We start from the raw sequence: 18,348 nt of genomic DNA, 5'->3' as shown, positions 1-18,348 counted from the left end.
GATCTGTTGAAAGATTACGGGTACATGTTTTCTTGAATGGATTGGATGCAGAATTTGAACAAATCCAAGGGGAAATTCTTAGAAAAGATCCGGTACTGGATCTTGAAGAAGCTCATACTTATGTACGTCGTGATGTTGTTCGCAGAGCTACTTTAAACAATGAAGCTGGAGCTGGTCATGCTGAATCATCTGCAATGATGGCACGATGAGGTAAACCAAGAATATACCGATCAAATGGCCCTACTATTGAAAAAATTCAGACATCAGAAACTCAGAACAGTAGCTATGAAATTGGAAAGGCAAAATCAGAATATGTTTGCACACACTTTGGTAAGACTGGACATACAAAGATGAAATGCTATGAACTAATTGGGTATCCAGAATGGTGGGATCCTGCTAAAGCACCTCGTAAACGAAACTCAAAACCAAATACTCATGCTTTAGTTGCAGTGGCAGAACATCCTTCAATCAAAACAATGACCAGTCTCACGACTAAGGAAGAATCTGTGGCAGGACATCAACTTCCTTCAACACACACAAAGGAAGAATCTGGTAAAGTCTATCATACCTCCACTCTTAGCAGTAGAAATGAATGGATAATTGATTCCGGAGCTACTGACCATATGACCTTTGACAAATTGTGGCTTCAATCTTTTAAACCATCAGAACAATATATTATATCATCAGCAAATGGTACCTCATCGTCTGTTAATGGGGAAGGTTCTGTCATCCTTACTGAAAATATAAGTCTTGACTCCGTATTAGTTGTTCCAACTCTTAATTATAATTTACTTTCAGTTGCTCAAATAACTCTTGCTCTGCAATGCATTGTTATTTTTTGGCCTAACCTTTGTGTTTTCAAGGATATTCAAACTCGGAAGACAATTGGTTATGGTACTAGAAGGGGAAAGCTTTATTATCTGGATTTAACACCAGCAAGTTGTCACCAGTTAGCTCAAGCATTCTCCATGAATAAATCTACTGCAAACTCTGAAATTTGGTTATGGCATAAACGTTTAGGTCACTCATCCTTTGGATATTTGAAGAAATTAATGCCGAAACTCTTTGTGCAGCTACCTGACTCAGAGTTTAAATGTGATGTGTGTGAATTGGCTAAAAGCCATCGGGTTCCATTTCAAAACAGCATGAATAAAAGCCCAGCACCGTTTATGGTTGTACATTCAGATGTATGGGGTCCAGCAAATACCTGCTCTCTTAATGGTAAACGATGGTTTATTTCCTTTATTGATGATCACACATGTATGACATGGATTTGCCTAATGAAATGCAAAAGTGAAGTAAGTTCATTATTCAAACAATTTCATAACATGGTAGCCACACAATATAGTTCTGCAATACAGGTTCTCCGTAGCGACAATGGTGGAGAATTCGTTAATCAGGAGTTGAAACAATATCTGATTAATCATGGGATTGTTCACCAAACCACTTGCCTTTACACCCCTCAACAAAATGGGGTTGCGGAACGTAAGAACCGCCAGCTTCTTGAAGTTGTTCGAGCCTCTTTATTTGAAGCTCATATGTCAACTAAATATTGGGGTGAAGCTATCACAGCAGCAACATATCTTATCAACCGGATACCCTCAAGCACATTAGGATTTCAGACCCCATTGAGTGTTCTTCATAAAACAATATGTTCTCCTGCTGTGTCACATTTGCAACTAAGAGTTTTTGGATGTACAGCTTTTGTTCATCTTCACAAACCATTAAGGAATAAGCTGGAACCGCGAGCACTCAAGTGCATATTTGTTGGTTATGCCCAGCATCAGAAAGGTTATCGCTGCTATCATCCACCAACTCAGAAACTCTACGTCACACTTGATGTTGTATTCCATGAAAATATAATGTATTACTCTGCCCCTGAATCCTCAAGTCAGGAGCACAACAAGGGTAACTGGCAGACATGTTATGATGACCTATATGTTACAAGAGATAAGCATTCTAGTAATACATCTTCACATACCATGCAAGATGGAAATAATGAAGAATATATAGAAGCAGAACCACAACAAGATACTGGCAGTGAAGAAAACCAAATAGAGGTACTGCAACAAGAAACTCAGGTACCTCAGTTGCCAGCTTCCCCACTTCAATTGTGTCCTGAGTTTGAATCTGTAACTGAACCTCAAGTAAGTTCTGAAACTCAACTCAAGATTCTACCCCACAGAACCACAAGAGGAAAACCCAAAACTGCGTATGAACCACTTCTCACCTCTAAACCTCATTATCCTATGAGTAATTTTGTGTCCTACCATAAATTATCAAAGGAAAATGAAACTTTTATGAATTAAATATCTGCTATATCTATTCCTAACAGTGTGCAGGAAGCCATAACAGATTCAAGATGGAAAGAGGCCATGAATGAAGAAATGAGATCCCTTCAAAAAAATTGCACATGGGAAGTGGTTGAACTTCCTGCAGGAAAGGTACCGGTTGGATGCCGGTGGGTGTTTACCATTAAACACAAAGCGAATGGCACCATTGAAAGGTTTAAAGCAAGGCTTGTCGCCAAAGGGTACACTCAAACTTATGGGATTGATTATATGGAAACATTTGCACCAGTGGCCAAGATAAATACTGTTCGTATCCTACTATCTCTGGCCGTGAACCTTGACTGGCCCCTATATCATCTTTATGTAAAAAACGCATTTTTACATGTGGATCTCCAAGAAGAAGTATATATGGAATTACCTCCTGGATGTATTATGCAAATCAAAGGAAGCACAAAGGTATACAGGTTAAAGAAATCCCTATACGGGTTAAAGCAATCTCCAAGAGCATGGTTTGGGAGGTTCACTAATTTCATGAAATCCATTGGATACAAGCAAAGCAACTCAGACCATACGTTATTCCTGAAAACAAAAAAGGGAGAAGTCACAGCTCTGATCGTATACGTGGATGATATGATAGTAACCGGAAATAATCCTGGAGAGCAGAAAGCATTGCAGAATTGTCTTGCCCAAGAATTTGAAATGAAATCTCTAGGTCACTTAAAATACTTTCTTGGTATTGAAGTATCAAGATCAAAAGAAGGAATTTTTTTGTCTCAACGAAAGTATGCCCTAGATTTGTTAAAAAAAACAGGTATGACAGCTTGTAGTCCTGCCAGCACTCCTATAGAAGAAAACCTGAAACTGAGTATACATCCACAACAAATCCATACTAATAAAGAACGTTATCAGAGACTAGTGGGAAGATTAATGTATCTTGCACATACCAGACCTGATTTAGCTTATGCTTTAAGTGTAATCAGTCAGTTTATGCACTCCCCTAGTGAAGAACATATGAAAGCTGTCACCCGTATCTTGCGCTACTTGAAATCATCGCCAGGTAAAGGAATTCTATTTAAAAAGGGGGACAACTTGAAGATTGATGGATATACCGATGCTGATTGGGCAGGGTCAATACAGGATCGAAGATCTACATCGGGATATTTCACATTTGTGGGTGGAAACTTGGTCACCTGGCGAAGTAAGAAACAAGAAGTAGTAGCTAGATCCTCAGCCGAAGCTGAATACAGGGGAATGGCCAAAGCGATATGTGAATTATTATGGAAAAAAAAATTTGATGCAGGAATTACAGGTTGAGCAGACAAGTCCTATAAGATTGTATTGTGATAGCAAGGCGGCATGCGACATTGCTCATAACCCTGTCCAATATGATAGAACTAAGCATGTTGAAGTTGATAGACATTTTATCAAGGAAAAATTGGAAGCAAAAATTATCGAAGTTCCTCATATTCGATCGCAAGATCAGCTGGCAGATGTGCTGACGAAGGCAGTATCCAGCCAAGTTTTTATACCAGTCTTGACAAATTGGGCATGAATGATATCTATGCACCAATTTGAGAGGGGGTGTTAACATTATGTTAGTTTCACCTTGCTGTTACTCATGCAGAATATGGTTATATCAGTTAGGAATTCGTTTGTAACAAACCGCAATTGCAGGGGTCTTTCCGTAGAAGTCAAGGAATAGTTTCTACTGCCTACTGCTATATAAAGGCAGATGTATTGATGAATTAATTAACTTGAAATCTGTATACAAATATTATGAATAAAATTCGTAGAGTGAAACTCATTTTATCAGTTTTGACTGCTGAAAAGGCTAGCTAAGGGTTTTTTGAGAAATGTTGAGTTCGGGGACATAAGCCTAACTTATGTTAGAGAACTCATATCCAATCCAAAAGCTTTTTAAGTATCGGATGGACCAGTTTCTTGATATTATAAATCTGAGCATATTTCTTAATTTTATTTATTGAGTGATACCTTGACATAGATCAATAGGTCTTAGTTCTTACCTTGGGGTAATGGGATTAGCGTGCAATGGTTGCTTGTCAACAAAGTAACGGGAAAGTAACGGGAAAATTCTTTGGTGTTGACAGTACTATGCTCTGAAAATTGGATTGGCCATTAATTTTGAATCGTTATGAATTTCGAAAAAAAATTGTGCTCAAGGATAGATTTTATCTTAGTTAACTGAGGGTTTTTCTTTGGTAAAATATTGTTGCTGCAATGCTCATGGTAGCAGCAACCTTCTCTATCTGAACTTTGAAGTCGAGGTCTTAATGATGAATATGTTCTTATGCTATGCTGTAGGTAAATGGAAGTGATTATCCTCTTGAATCCCAGCATGTCTTTTTTGTTTTCTACATTCGATTCCTTCCTTTGTATGGTTAGTTAGTTAGTTTAGTTAGTGTTTCTTTCAAATTGCATTAGGAAATAAATTTAAGAAAACAAGCAATGTGATACATGCCATTGAATTAGAGTATCGTGTCAGAAAATCCTTTTTGAAGCAAGCATGTATTCTATTCCATGTCTCAGGTAATGCGGAAGAAGAAAGGCATTTATGGGTGTGATTGACTAAGAAGAAAACAAAATTCTTGACATTTGTTTATTAAAAAATTGGAGAGAGATACGTTGGTCCAAATCAACAAGTCTGTGAAAAATTGGAAGTAGTTGGGATTCTTGAGAGTAAGAAGTGCACATTTCCATCGAAGAGAAGTGATGGAATGTGTTGTTGCTGGTTTTGTTGCAGAGAAAGTATTAGGGGAGTTGTTAAAATCTGTGAAGGAAGCGATGAGGAAAAAGAAAAAGTTAGAAACTACCTTGAAGAGCATCGAATCCACACTCAACTCTATAATTCCAGTCGTTGAAAGCATAAATGAGTTAAACGAAAAATTAGATCGTGAAGATGAGGACATAGGGAGATTGTGGAAACAAATAAAAGAAGGGCAGGAACTTGTTAGCAAATGCTCAAAAGGAAATTGCTGTGGTTCTTGCTTTAAACAGTCTAATTGCACTGAGGAACTTAGAGATTTCGATCATTCACTTAAAAGTTTCTATGATTTTGTTTTACCATTGAAAGGAACAAAGATTCTTATTGATACTAGGGAAGATGTCAACGAAATCAAGGAAAAGGTGAGAGACATCCGTGAGGGAGTGAGAGACATCCACGACAATGTGAAGCAGGTGAAGGAGATTCATCGGGATGTGAAAGATATTTATACCAATGTGGAAGGCGTAGGTGAGAGGGTCAAAGTTATTCACGATGAGGTGCAAGAAGTGAAAGAAGTTCGTGAAGAGGTGAAAGTAACTCACGTTGGTGTGAAAGACATCCAAGTGCAAGTCAAAGAAATTCATGAGGAGGTGAAAGATATGCGTAAGGATCTTCGTTCAAATATTCAAACAGAAAAGGCAGCCAGTCCTATGTCAAATAGCAATGTACCTTTGTGGCCTTTTACGCCTCCAGAGCCACCACAGATTACTGTTGGATTGGACAAGCCAACGAAAGATTTAAAGAATGAATTATTCAAGGATGGAATGTCCACGGTTGTATTAACAGCTCCTGGTGGATGTGGAAAGACCACATTGGCTAAAAAACTTTGTCATGATGAAGCTATTAAAGGTAGCATTTCTTCAATTTCTCAGAAAGTTTTTGTTTCTATGTTTTTTTCGTAGATCTCAAGTACTTCAATCCCAGTTTGATGTTGACATCTCATTTGCATCCGTAATCAATATACTGAAGATATGTGACCGATTTTGAGCATTCTTTGTGTGATTTAAATGATTTTAGTTTTTCAAGAGTCAAGATGGTTGACATATCTCTGACACAATTTTCAGCAAATTTTTGTTATAAAGCTTTTTAATTTGCAGAAACATAAATGTTCAGGAACATTATGGCCATATGAATTCATTTCTTCTTGAAGATTTTGTTGGGTTGGTTGCCATTAATGTGCAACAACCATTGACAATTGCAGCAGCTGCAGCTGGAGTTGCACCAACCATGTGCACCCACCCAAGATGTCAAAGGTTGGCAGCCACCATTGTTGAAGAAGAGCTGAAGTTGGCAGCCATCTTTGTTGAAGAAGTGTTGGAGCTGGTGGCACCATTCTTGCCTATAAATAGGCAGCAAGAGAGTAGAGCAAAATGTAATAGAGGTGTGAGAATGTGAAGAGTATAGAGAGAAAGTGGAGAGCTGCAATGGCAGCAGCCTTGCTGCCATTGCAGCAGCTGCAAGTGCAGCAATGAGAGCTGGGAGTAGAGTTTGAGTGAAGTGATCCTCCTCCTCCATGTATATCCTTTCTCTAATCTCTAATAAAATGGACTCTCTCCCGTGGATGTAGGCGGTTTTGCCGAACCACGTTAAAAATTGTGTCAGTGTGCTTTATCCCTCCTATGAGCAAATATCAGTACACCCCCGGTCCGCGCATGGGGAGCCGGAATTCCCCAACAATTGGTATCAGAGCACATGGTTTAAAGGGGTGTTTGATTTTTGCTCAAAAATAAAAGTTCTCAAAATGGTGTTTTGACCATACCACTGTGTAGAGGAGGCCGAGACGAAGCCACTGGTGAAAACGGCATCAAAATCAGACGTCGGACATGGCCGCACTCTCCATCACTCTCCGGCAAGGCGTCTGCCCACGCGCGCAGACGCGCCCCACGCGTCTTCTTCACCCGGATGAGTTGACCCGACCCGAATACCAGTTGACCCGACCCATGTGGCTGACTCGGATAAGGATGACGTCAGCATGACGTAAAAGTGACGTCATCATGAACACTAGACATGTGAGGGATGACATTAGCATGATGTAATTGTGACATCATCATGTACAGTAGCATGGCCCATGATGACATCAGCCTGATGTAATGGTGAAGTCATCATGCACAGTAGGCATGCCATGTCAGCAGCCACGTCATAGACCAGTCAGCGTCCAGTCAACAGCCACGTCACCAAAGTGGGACCCACCAGCCACGTCACCAGACTCAAGCCGAACTGAGCCGAGCCGAGTTGAGCCGAGCCGAGCCAAAAAGGAGCCGAGCCGAGCCGCGAGCCAACGGATAAGATTCTGTGCAGCGGAGTCTACGTGCAACCGGATCTGAGATTGAATCTGGGCCGTTCATCAGGCCAGAATTGTTTTGATCAAATCTTAGCCGTCTGAAATGCGATTTGGACGATTTCAGACTTGTTTCCAGCTAATTTGATCGTTCCGGATGCAATGGTACGGTCCGATCGTTGAGATTTGAGACCAAAAGTAGTGGTGGTGAATTAACAAAAGAGATTGCCCGATTAGGAGGCATCTAAAGGTCATCGTGGTGGTCGATGATGATGAAGAAGAAGAAGGTGCACATGTTTACCCAATTATATGTGCTAAAATGCTAAGTGGGGAGAATTTTAATTGCTTTGAAGGAAGGCAAAATTGGGACACTCTGGACACCCGATCAAGTGGACAATTAGAGGTGTAGAGTGAAAACTGATGAAGACCAATCTTGACGAATCTAAGAACTGGTAGTCTCGCCAGATGTTGAGAAATCATGTATTAAACTAGTATATTCCAGATCACTTGTAAAGGAAAGCCGCAACAAAGCTAGCAAATGGTTGTATATACCGAAAGACAGTACGATGGATAGATATGGCCTAAGAAGTTCTGTCTAGGAGATTGGGTTTTAAGCGGGACCAGTGTGACCCCTCCAATCTTTCCTGGGAACTTGCTTAGTGGAAGGATTATCCATATGGTACTATTTTCGTATATATAGCAGTTTGTAATGAAACAGTTGAAGACTAGCAGGATGGCGGCACAAGGGAACAGTTGGGTTCCAAAAGTTCAAGGATCTGATGGAGTGGTGATTTCTCCAAAGAAGTTAGATTCGGTGACTGTGATTTCTTGAGGGAGAATTGAAGAAGACCCTGATAATGGAAGAGAAATACAGCAGGGGATAAAGATTGGCACCCTATTTTGACTTGGACAGGTGTTATGACAGGATGAGCTGCTGTCAAACATAAGCAAGGAATAGGGAGAAATCTGGAGAACAGAAATTGCACGAGTGCACATGGAGATTGTGCATGAGTACCCGTAAGATCCAACGAGGTACTGTAATGAGACAACAGGTGCAAGGAGAAGAAGAGTTCCCAGATGAAGCTCAGAGCAGAGACTGTTAAAGTTTGTACAACAAGAAGTCTCTTGTGCTCTTGATGAAGACAACAAGCGAAGACCTTTCCAATGCATGCAAGGATGGAAAGAGAGCTGTTGCAGAGGCACCTAATTGAGGGGGTGCAAATGCCTGTGATAAAAGGCGACCGCCTATGATGAAAGGCAAAGACACCAAAGAGAGTTGGTGTAGGTGGAGCTGTCAAGCAAAAAGGCGCAGAAGCTCCAAACATAGAAATCGAGGTGGAGGATTGCGAGGAGTATACCGCAACTTTCTCTTTCTATGTAGTCAGTGGCAGTAATCTCTCCCATAGTGCACATGGTGGTAGAGAATCTTAAAGCCACTTTGATGCATCCCAGCTGAAGGAGGATGCGGCCACCTATGAAAGGTGAAGACACCTTAGATGAAAGGTGTGTGAGGGCCATGATAGGAGCCCAGTTCAGACCGCCCCATGACAACGAGCGAAGACACCTTAGAGAAGGTGTAAGGGCCATGATAGGAGCCCCAGTTCAGACCGCCCCATGACAACGGGCGAAGACACCTAAGGAGAAGGTGTGTGGGCCACGATAGGAGCCCAAGTTCAAAACAACCCCAGAGCCAATGTGATGGCTGGATATGAGTGGACAGATGGATAGCCAATGAAGTGGCTATGATGAGTATGAAGACAAATGCAGGATTGACTTTCATGGATATTGCCCCCATGCTAAAGATCAATGAGCTAGAAGACATTTGCCTTGGACAATAAGTGGATGACTTGTGGAGCATTAAGACGCGGCTGCTATGAAGGAGCAGAGGGCATGCGCAGGTTCCGGGAACAAGTTGACTCTTGTCAAGGTGGTGAGCTTGGAGAAGGCATTGTAATACTCAGTATCAAGACATATATGGATCAACCTTTAATGGGCTGCCCCCATAGGTGAAGGTGGAGAGCTACCTGGACTCTTGAGACTAAGAGCGAGAGACTCACGGAGAAGTAAGGCGTGGTTCCTAGGGTGGAACAGAGGGCAGGCGCAACTCCTGGATGAGTAGACTCTTGGAAGAGTGGTGAGCTCGTGATCATATTGAGATACTCAGATAATGACTGTCGCACTTAGAAAAAGAAATTTCCGTTTGAGGGGGTGTTGTAAGCCTTGGTGTAAGGCTTGATGAATCATTCCGGACCGAGCATGGTTGATACGCTCGAAGGGGAATGCAGTGTGTCCCAGAGACAAGCGTTAACACTCTTCAGATGTGAAGTGGCAGACCATCTGGTTGTAGTGATCCTTTTGTGTGAGAAAAGGTGTGCTTTGGTGACTCTGGTGATTGAAAGGTTTGGCGAGTACCTGTAAACTTGGCCACAGACGCTCTCGGAATGGTAAGCTTGGAAGAGCTGCAGGATGCAAGCCTGTGCTGAAGAAGCAAGAGGACAGTTGCCCTACATGAATGGCAAAGGGGGTGATTGTTGGGTTGGTTGCCATTAATGTGCAACAACCATTGACAATTGCAGCAGCTGCAGCTGGAGTTGCACCAACCATGTGCACCCACCCAAGATGTCAAAGGTTGGCAGCCACCATTGTTGAAGAAGAGCTGGAGTTGGCAGCCACCTTTGTTGAAGAAGTGTTGGAGCTGGTGGCACCATTCTTGCCTATAAATAGGCAGCAAGAGAGTAGAGCAAAATGTAAGAGAGGTGTGAGAATGTGAAGAGTATAGAGAGAAAGTGGAGAGCTGCAATGGCAGCAGCCTTGCTGCCATTGCAGCAGCTGCAAGTGCAGCAATGAGAGCTGGGAGTAGAGTTTGAGTGAAGTGATCCTCCTCCTCCATGTATATCCTTTCTCTAATCTCTAATAAAATGGACTCTCTCCCGTGGATGTAGGCGGTTTTGCCGAACCACGTTAAAAATTGTGTCAGTGTGCTTTATCCCTCCTATGAGCAAATATCAGTACACCCCCGGTCCGCGCATGGGGAGCCGGAATTCCCCAACAGATTTGGGACTCTGCAACAAGTTACATTATGTATCTAGCCCTTCGTATAAGACAGGCCTTGGATTAAGAAATCAATATGGTTAATTTCGAACATGCATGTTAATTTATAGCGAAAAGCACAAAACTTTTGCTAACAGTTTTCTCTGTGATGTTTAACTAGAAAAATTTAAAGATAATATCTTCTTCATCACTGTCTCAAAATCACCCGATCTGAAGGTCATTATACAGCAGCTATTTCGGCATAAGGGTCATTCGGTCCATGAGTTTCGAACTGATGAAGAAGCAGTAAACTGCTTGGAGCAATTGCTGAAGCAAATAGGAACAAAGCCTATATTATTGGTCCTCGATGATGTTTGGTCGGGATCAGAGAGCCTTCTGGAAAGGTTCAAGTTCCAAATACCAGGATACAAGATTTTGTTGACATCAAGATCTTCACTCGGTGGATTTGGTTCGAAATATAAATTGGATACGTTGAATTATGAAGACTCCCTGAGTCTATTTAGACAGTCAGCGGAGCTACGGAATAGCACCTCTAACAATGTAGAAGATGATGTTTTGAAGAAGGTACTTGCAATTCGGAAGAGCATGTATATATTATACTAATCATATCACCTCCAAAATCATGTTTGCTTGCCTTTCTTCTAATTCTGAAATGAAGATTTATTGAAACTTGAGTTATGCTTTTTCATGTAATGTCCTTTTCAGCAATTTTTCATCTGTTGGAAACAACTAGAATAACCAACATCCCGAAAAACTAAATATATTCGTGGCAATGAATTGCAGATAGTGAGCTTTTGCAAGGGATTTCCACTAGCTCTTTCAGTCGTAGGCCGTTCACTCCGCCAACAACGACCAGAGATATGGAGAAATAAAGTGAAGCAATGGTCAAAAGCTGGGGCTTTTTTTGAATCCAATAATGATCTGTTTACTTGTCTAAAGAGTAGCTTAGATGCGTTGGATAATAAGCTGAAGGAATGTTACATTGACTTGGGAGCATTTCCTGAAGGTCAACTGATATCTGCCAGTGCCATCATTGACATGTGGGAGGAGTTGTATGAAATGAATGGAGATGGTCTGAACTCCATATCAAACCTCCATGAACTATCCTCCTTGAATCTCATTGATCTGGTAGATACAAGGTATGCTGGTTTCATATTTGTCATCAGACTAACCAAATCTCTAATGCTCGCGTACTTGGTATCAAATCACACCTTTTCTTGTTTAATAAAACACTATTGCAGCATTTAATGGTTTTCTTTCCGTAGAAGTTTTGCTTTTGATAACCAGAAAGAATGCTGAACATGAAAACTTTTAGAATGTTCATTGATATTTAATATAATCCTTGGTAATCAATTCTTTCTCACTCACTAGGAGGGATGGAAGTGAAAGAGAGAACTATAATGAAACCTTTGTCACACAGCATGACCTTCTTAGGGATCTGGTCAACCATGTTAGCGGATTGGCTGGTTCAGAACAGGGGAGGAAAAACCTAGTTGTGGACATAAATGGAAATGAATTTCGGGGCTGGTGGAAGAATCAAACAATCAGCGCCCATGTCTTGTCGATCTCCACAGGTAGCACATCCCTATCTTTGTTAAACATTCTTTTATGAGGCCTACGGCTTGGATTGAGAAATTCCGGATTGGTATCATGTAAAACAATAGGCCCTAAACAATAGGCCCTGCTTTTGTTTCTTCGATAGCATTTTTTTAACTCCCCTCTCTCATGGAGAAATTTTATGCAGATGAAACTTTCTTGTCAAATTGGCCCAACATTCAAGCTCCTGAAGTTGGGGTTCTAGTTCTCAATTTTCGTACGAAGAAGTACACATTACCCAAGTTCATCAAGAGCATGGATAAACTAAAGACTTTGATCCTCACAAATTATGGTTTTTTCTCAGCTGAAATAAGTAACTTTATAGTTCTTGGAAACCTGTCCAATCTAAAGAGGATCAGGTTGGAGCAGGTTTTGATTCCTTCCCTTACCATTAACTGTGTGCAGTTAGAAAATCTGCAGAAAATATCGTTGATCGGGTGTAATATTGGTCCGGCCTCCGGTGACAAAGCTATCCGGATTTCAGATGCACTGCCGAAACTAGTGGAGATCAACATTGGCTACTGCAATAGTCTGAATGAATTGCCTGTTGGACTCTGTGATATTGTCTCCCTAAAGAAACTTCGCATCACCTACTGTCCAGGCCTGTCAATATTGCCTCGAGAAATCGGAAAGATGGTGAATTTGCAAGTCTTGATGCTTAGCTCCTGCAGAAATTTGTCAGATTTGCCAGACACTATTGGAAGCCTCCATAAACTGAGCATTCTTGACATATCAGACTGTATTAGCATTAAGAATTTGCCAGAACAGATTGGCGAGCTGCAGAGTCTAAAAAAGCTTTACATGACAGGATGCTCAAATTGCAGGTTACCTAACTCAGTCACCACTCTTCATAGTTTGAAGTCCGTGATCTGCGATGAAGAAACAGAGAAATCATGGAAACCTTTCAAGCGCGACCTCCCAAACGTGACTATCATTTACTGGGTCTAAATGTATGATAAGAGTTAAGAAATACAATTGCCATGATTTTCATGTACATTAATGAATCACTTGTATATAAATATCTTCCATTCTCCAAAGTCAGAATGAGATCGAATACCTAATGTCACTTTTTCGCGTTGATCTGTTCTTCCTTTCATCAGTTTTGCTCCCATATGGACTTACTGCAAAATGGGTTTAATCCTTTTGAAAAATAGCTTAAGTTTTAGAAAATAATATATCTATAGTTTAATTTTTAGATTAAATTGATTATTTGACATCAAGAACCCAACAATAAAACATAGACGTTGATTTTAATAGGTGAAGATTTGAGTTTAAACCAATAACTAAGGAAGATAAGTTTCCTAAATCAAATAGGAAAAATAAAATAAAATCATGGAACATAATATTTGATTTTCTAACTAAATAAGAAAATATTAAAAACTAAAGAAAAATATTTCCATAAGAATAAAGATTATTGAGGAAACAAATAATTTCCACTAAAAATTACTTCTTTACAATTTTAACAGTAATTGACTTGCAAAAAAGTAAAATCCCAGTTAGTTTGTCAGAAACTAAACCCAAACTTGGTAATCTTTTCGCTTCTTTGATAACTCATTCTAAATCTTGGTTTTGATGGCTGTCTGTGGCTTGAAGTCCGAGAGTACCACGAGTTTTCTTGATCGTTTAAAGGTACGACATGGCTAGGCTTGGGCAACTCATCTCCATGATCCACCAATTTCTTACTCATTTCATTAACCCCTGTCAAAAGTTTCCGCATGTTCTCATATTGCAAAAGCTGAAAATTCAACGTTAAAAGATGTTTGAGAGATTCATCAAGCTCATCAATTCTTTTCTCGTATCTTCTCATCTTGAAATAATTCCATTGTGAGATTCTTGAGCATTTAGAAATAAGATGACTCCCTCTCGCCAACAATTCACACAATCTCTGAGCTTCTGCTCCTGGAAACTGCTGTTGTTCTTCTCTGATAACTTTGAATCTTGTGATCAAGATCCTGACGGTTGCCTGGAGAAGCCGTAGCTTAAATTTGAAGCTGGAGGCTGTAGTTACTGCACGCATAATCGAATCACTTAGCAGTTGAAGGGCAACTCCCAAAGCAGCCCCTGAAACAAGCTGTGATATTGGTTCCATTGGGACAATTTGGCAACAAAGAGTATAATAATTTACAAAAGAAAGATTACCCCCGGCTACTTGTAAGTTCAAGTGATGTTATTGTCTCTTCAGGGAAGTAACTATGAAATAAGAAGTAATATCGAAAGCTTTTTAGAAACTACACAAATAGAGAAAAAATGCTCTGAATTTTATCCTCAAGAATCAAGAGTGAATAGTATAGCTCTTGTAGGTTTCTTAAATAATGCAAAAAAGTCCTAGATAGAACAGGAATCCTAAACTAAATAGGAAAACTAATCCTAATTCAACTAGGAAAACTACAAATCCCAAACAGTAAATTTTTTTCCTAATTTGGACGCCTTCATGGCCCTAGATAACTACTAAAATACAAAGTAAAGAAACATCAACCGAGGGTACTGAGATTTAGCGTTTTCAGCAATTGTTATCACTCCATTTTTACTATTAAAAAAAAAGGCCACGGGGGCTTGAACCCATGTCCAGGCGCATCGGGGCTCACAATCAAGCCCATGCAGACTCCTGGAAAGCCTAGTCTAGGCCTGCTTAAAAAAAAAGGCAAGGTGAAACAGAATGAGAATTTTGGCTACCACAACAGGATTAACCTGCAAGGTCATGTAACTTCTTCACAAAGATAGGAACAGATGATAATCTATGCTGCATATTTCAATGCCTTTTTTTTATTGATGATTTTGAAGAAGAGAATTCAGATGCATAGTTGTCGGCTTCGGCTCGGAAGAGCTCCCTCAGTGCTGCAAAATTCAACGACAGAGATAGTGATTTAATAAACTTTCAGTATTAAAAGCAGATTCCTAATCACTAGAATAAAAGGTACCTGCTAGTCTTTCAAGTATACTGATGGCTATAGATCTTGCAAACGGTGGACGCAAAATCCTTACTCATCCTGTTTTTTATAGCATGAAAGTATATTACTAATTAAGCTTGCTGAAAATGCTCTCCAGACGAGAGTTGGTGATTGAAGAGTGTAGATTCTTGACAAAGAGATTGGCAACACTAGTCTTTCTAGCAAAAGGGTTCCTCTTACTCCACATTATCCTCCATACAACTCTAGGAATCTCCCGACCAATGACCGAATCACAGGTTTGAAAGATTAACCCGGATTGATATCGGTTTTTTTATTTTTTTTATATTAATTTTCTCTTTTGATTTCATCTTTCAGTGTTAGGTTTATTGAAAATTAGACTTTATCATTTTCTATAATTTTCTTTTTGTGAAGATTAACTCGGTTTCATGACCTAAATTATTGATTTGGTGAGTTGATCAAGGTTGACTCGATATTTTTTTAAGTTATTTTTATAAACAATTAGTTTTATCCTTGAACTTTTGGTTGGTTTGGGAATTGGGTTTTTATTTTTTATTTTTTATTTTTTATTAGATTATTCTATTCGTATGATCCAACACGGGATTTAATGGACTTGCTTAGATTTGTTGGTGTTTTTTTTAGGCCTTTTTGTTAATTGATTTTTTTTCTTTTTATATTTAAATTGTTAAGAATTTGAACATCATATTTTTTTTTTTCTATAAAGTTGTTCAATCTAAAAAATCATGGAGTGCAAGGATGAAATTAGTGGGAAGAAATTATCGTCTAAGGATGACAGCAAAAAAGAAAAACACAGGGATGAAATTCGTCTTTAACTTGTAAAACGCATTTTGATGATGGCAATTGGCAAACGCCAAAATCTATTATTGGATGTAATTAAAAACACATGGGAATTGAACCCGACGTGAATCGAACACGCAACCTTCTGATCTGGAGTCAGACGCGCTACCATTGCGCCACGGATCCACTTTTCTTTTCTTGTAACACATTATCACTGTAAACGTATTTCTTTGTTCACGACCTACCAAGCACGGAGCAATCTTTTGAAGCACTTGAATCAAGAACCTAATCTTGTGCACATCAATCATTAATACTCTAAGTTTTCGGATGCATTTTTAGAAGAATTAAAATAAATAGTGAAAAAAAATTAAAAAAATACTTAAAAAAAATAGAAAGACTTCATTTTCGAGTAAAGTTATTTTTTAAAATATTTTTATAAAACAAATCGAAAAAATAAAAATTCAGACAAACTAAGCTGTTAATGTAATGTCAAATACCGAAAACTAGAAGTTCATTAGATTATTGTTATACAAACATTGGCATCATCCTGGTACTATGTACTAATTTACAAGATATATCTTCCACATTATTTTTATTTTTATTTCTTTGCTAACGAAGAAATTAGTCAACCCTTTTCTCTTTAACTTTAAGCACTCTGTTCTTCATTCTCTTGACAACCTTCTCATCTACCATATCACACAATCTTCTTGCTTGCATCCTCATCCACTCTTCATACCTCTTTATCTTATCCTCGTTCTTTACATATATCACAGGAACAGTCATGCCCACCACTATATCTGTAAATTAGTTGAAGACTCTTTTATATTTATATTTATATTTTGAGGAGATATATTCTATATTCATGCGCAATCACGAGCGATACAACTATAAGCTTAGCTTGCTTGTGTATTCATGCGTGTCACAGTTATGCATAAATTGTTACCTATGTAAAGAAGTGACAGAGAATCCCAGAAGCTTCCCACATAAGAGAGCAACCACAGAGCAGCAACTACACGAGCAAAGAGAAACAGTTCTCTCTCTGCACTCACATGGCACATCCATCGAACTCCCTCTTCTATCGATTGTCGAACGGAGCGTGCCGCTTCAATAGCTGTCTGCTCTGAAATCTCCAAGCCGGACAAATCTGGCTCTTCTCTGAAGATAGCCCAAAAACAACCTTACTTCTTGAAATTTTTATACATGGCAACAAAGAAGAAAGAAAAAGAGATGGGTTAACAATAGTTACTTGCGGAGAAACCTGGCTATGTTGCCATAAAGGAACAGTGAAGTAACAGCAAACATGGCAGCCCATGAAGCAACAGTGATGAGATTGAATTGATAGACATCAAGCGAAACCCATGTAGCTGTTGAGACTAGAAGAACCAATAAACTCAGCTTCTTTCTCCTCCACAAGAACACATCTCTTACAGTATCTGGATCAGGTTAAAACAGCAAGTGAGGCCAAAAAACATTAATTTGTATTTTAAAGAGTTTATGATTAATTACCATATGACACGGGCGAAGATTTTGAAGAAGTCGACATGTAAGGAAATCAAGTTGAGGTTTCAACTTGGATTTGCTGCTTCTTCTTTTTTTTTGGTATCCAAGTCAAATCTTGTTAAGATTGTCTCTTGGTAAGGTAAAGAAGGAGAATATGTGCTAGGTTTACACGTATAAAGAAACGTGGTCTTGCAGCCTTAACAGCAACACTTCAGATATAGGATATATATCCATACGACCCATAGTTTTCTCGTGGGAGCACAGGATTTTCCAACATGAGCACATAGGAACCGATTTTAATTCATTCAAATAAAGAGTGAATGATGGGCGATTTGGTTCCTTATGGAACACTGGTTACATTTGTTTTAATATATATTTGACCTTTCGGTTCTTTTAGCTAGCAGCCTAGAGCTCAAAGGCTAGCTGTCGACTGAAAGCATCCATCCAGCTCCAGAATTCATTTAAACACAAGCATGCCTGGCCTGATATAAGTTTTCTACAAGGTCGATAGACCAAGCCCAGTCTCAAAGCCTCTTCTTCTTCACCTCGGCGTTTTTAACTCCAGGAAGACTCAAGGCCCATATATTACAATTCGTAGTTAGCTTACGTGCACTTCACAGCAAGTCACATCAAAAGCTAATTTAAATAGCCAAAATAAAAGTATTTGCAAGCGTTGTTAATATTTCAATGTATTTCAATTAAAATCAAAGACATGTTGGTTTGATCTTTTCTCTAACCCGGTTTTAAATTAAACCATATTAAAATTGATTTTTATAGGACCTGGTTTTAAATTAAACCATATTAAAATTGATTTTTATATGACTTGATCAACTAAGAAAATAAAAGCACAATGTGAAAACCTAAGTTTATTTTTAAAGAAATCAAGAAAATGATATTTTAACATTGTTTTTTTTTTTAAAATAAAAAGTTTGCAAACGTTATTAATATTTCAATGTATTGCAATTAAAATTGAAGGCATGTTGATTTGAGCTTTTCCGATTTAAACTAAATCAAGTTGAAGTTGATTTTTATATGACTTGGTCAGCTAAAAAAATGAAGGCACAACGTGATTGACCTAGAAAAGACCTAATTTTATTTTAACATATAAACTTTCTATCTAGTTGTTTAAATTTGGTCACATCTTGC

The 18,348-nt window shown here is 39.0% G+C and overlaps 3 protein-coding genes and 1 non-coding gene across 4 annotated transcripts; 1 reads left to right on the top strand and 3 right to left on the bottom strand.

The window, feature by feature from the left end:
• The first annotated feature begins 4,968 nt into the window (after positions 1 to 4,968).
• LOC18101192 (probable disease resistance protein At5g66900) lies at positions 4,969 to 13,026 on the top strand. The gene is made up of 5 exons (XM_024605399.2): positions 4,969 to 5,922; positions 10,563 to 10,966; positions 11,186 to 11,541; positions 11,774 to 11,976; positions 12,147 to 13,026. Exons 1-5 carry the CDS (start codon positions 5,022 to 5,024, stop codon positions 12,944 to 12,946), a joined length of 2,664 nt encoding a protein of 887 aa, XP_024461167.2. The 5' UTR covers positions 4,969 to 5,021; the 3' UTR covers positions 12,947 to 13,026.
• Positions 13,027 to 13,428: 402 nt separating this feature from the next.
• On the bottom strand, positions 13,429 to 14,915 carry LOC7483135 (RPW8-like protein 3). Its single transcript, XM_024604905.2, has one exon. The coding sequence runs from the start codon at positions 14,085 to 14,087 to the stop codon at positions 13,503 to 13,505; it is 585 nt and encodes a 194-aa protein (XP_024460673.1). The 5' UTR covers positions 14,088 to 14,915; the 3' UTR covers positions 13,429 to 13,502.
• Positions 14,916 to 15,816: 901 nt separating this feature from the next.
• On the bottom strand, positions 15,817 to 15,888 carry TRNAW-CCA (transfer RNA tryptophan (anticodon CCA)). Its single transcript has one exon. It is a non-coding gene; the product is annotated as a tRNA-Trp (tRNA).
• A 308-nt stretch (positions 15,889 to 16,196) lies between these two features.
• LOC7477974 (reticulon-like protein B13) lies at positions 16,197 to 17,532 on the bottom strand. Its single transcript, XM_002310716.4, has 4 exons — positions 17,209 to 17,532; positions 16,949 to 17,135; positions 16,646 to 16,857; positions 16,197 to 16,499 (listed from the first exon to the last, which is right to left on the bottom strand). The coding sequence occupies exons 1-4, from the start codon at positions 17,243 to 17,245 to the stop codon at positions 16,324 to 16,326; spliced, it is 612 nt and encodes a 203-aa protein (XP_002310752.4). The 5' UTR covers positions 17,246 to 17,532; the 3' UTR covers positions 16,197 to 16,323.
• Positions 17,533 to 18,348: the final 816 nt, after the last annotated feature.

The sequence above is a fragment of the Populus trichocarpa genome, chromosome 7, assembly GCF_000002775.5.
Source record: "Populus trichocarpa isolate Nisqually-1 chromosome 7, P.trichocarpa_v4.1, whole genome shotgun sequence".
Classification (NCBI taxonomy): domain Eukaryota; kingdom Viridiplantae; phylum Streptophyta; class Magnoliopsida; order Malpighiales; family Salicaceae; genus Populus; species Populus trichocarpa.
The sequence above is the reverse complement of the archived record's forward strand: the minus strand, read 5'-3'. Positions and strand labels throughout refer to the sequence as shown.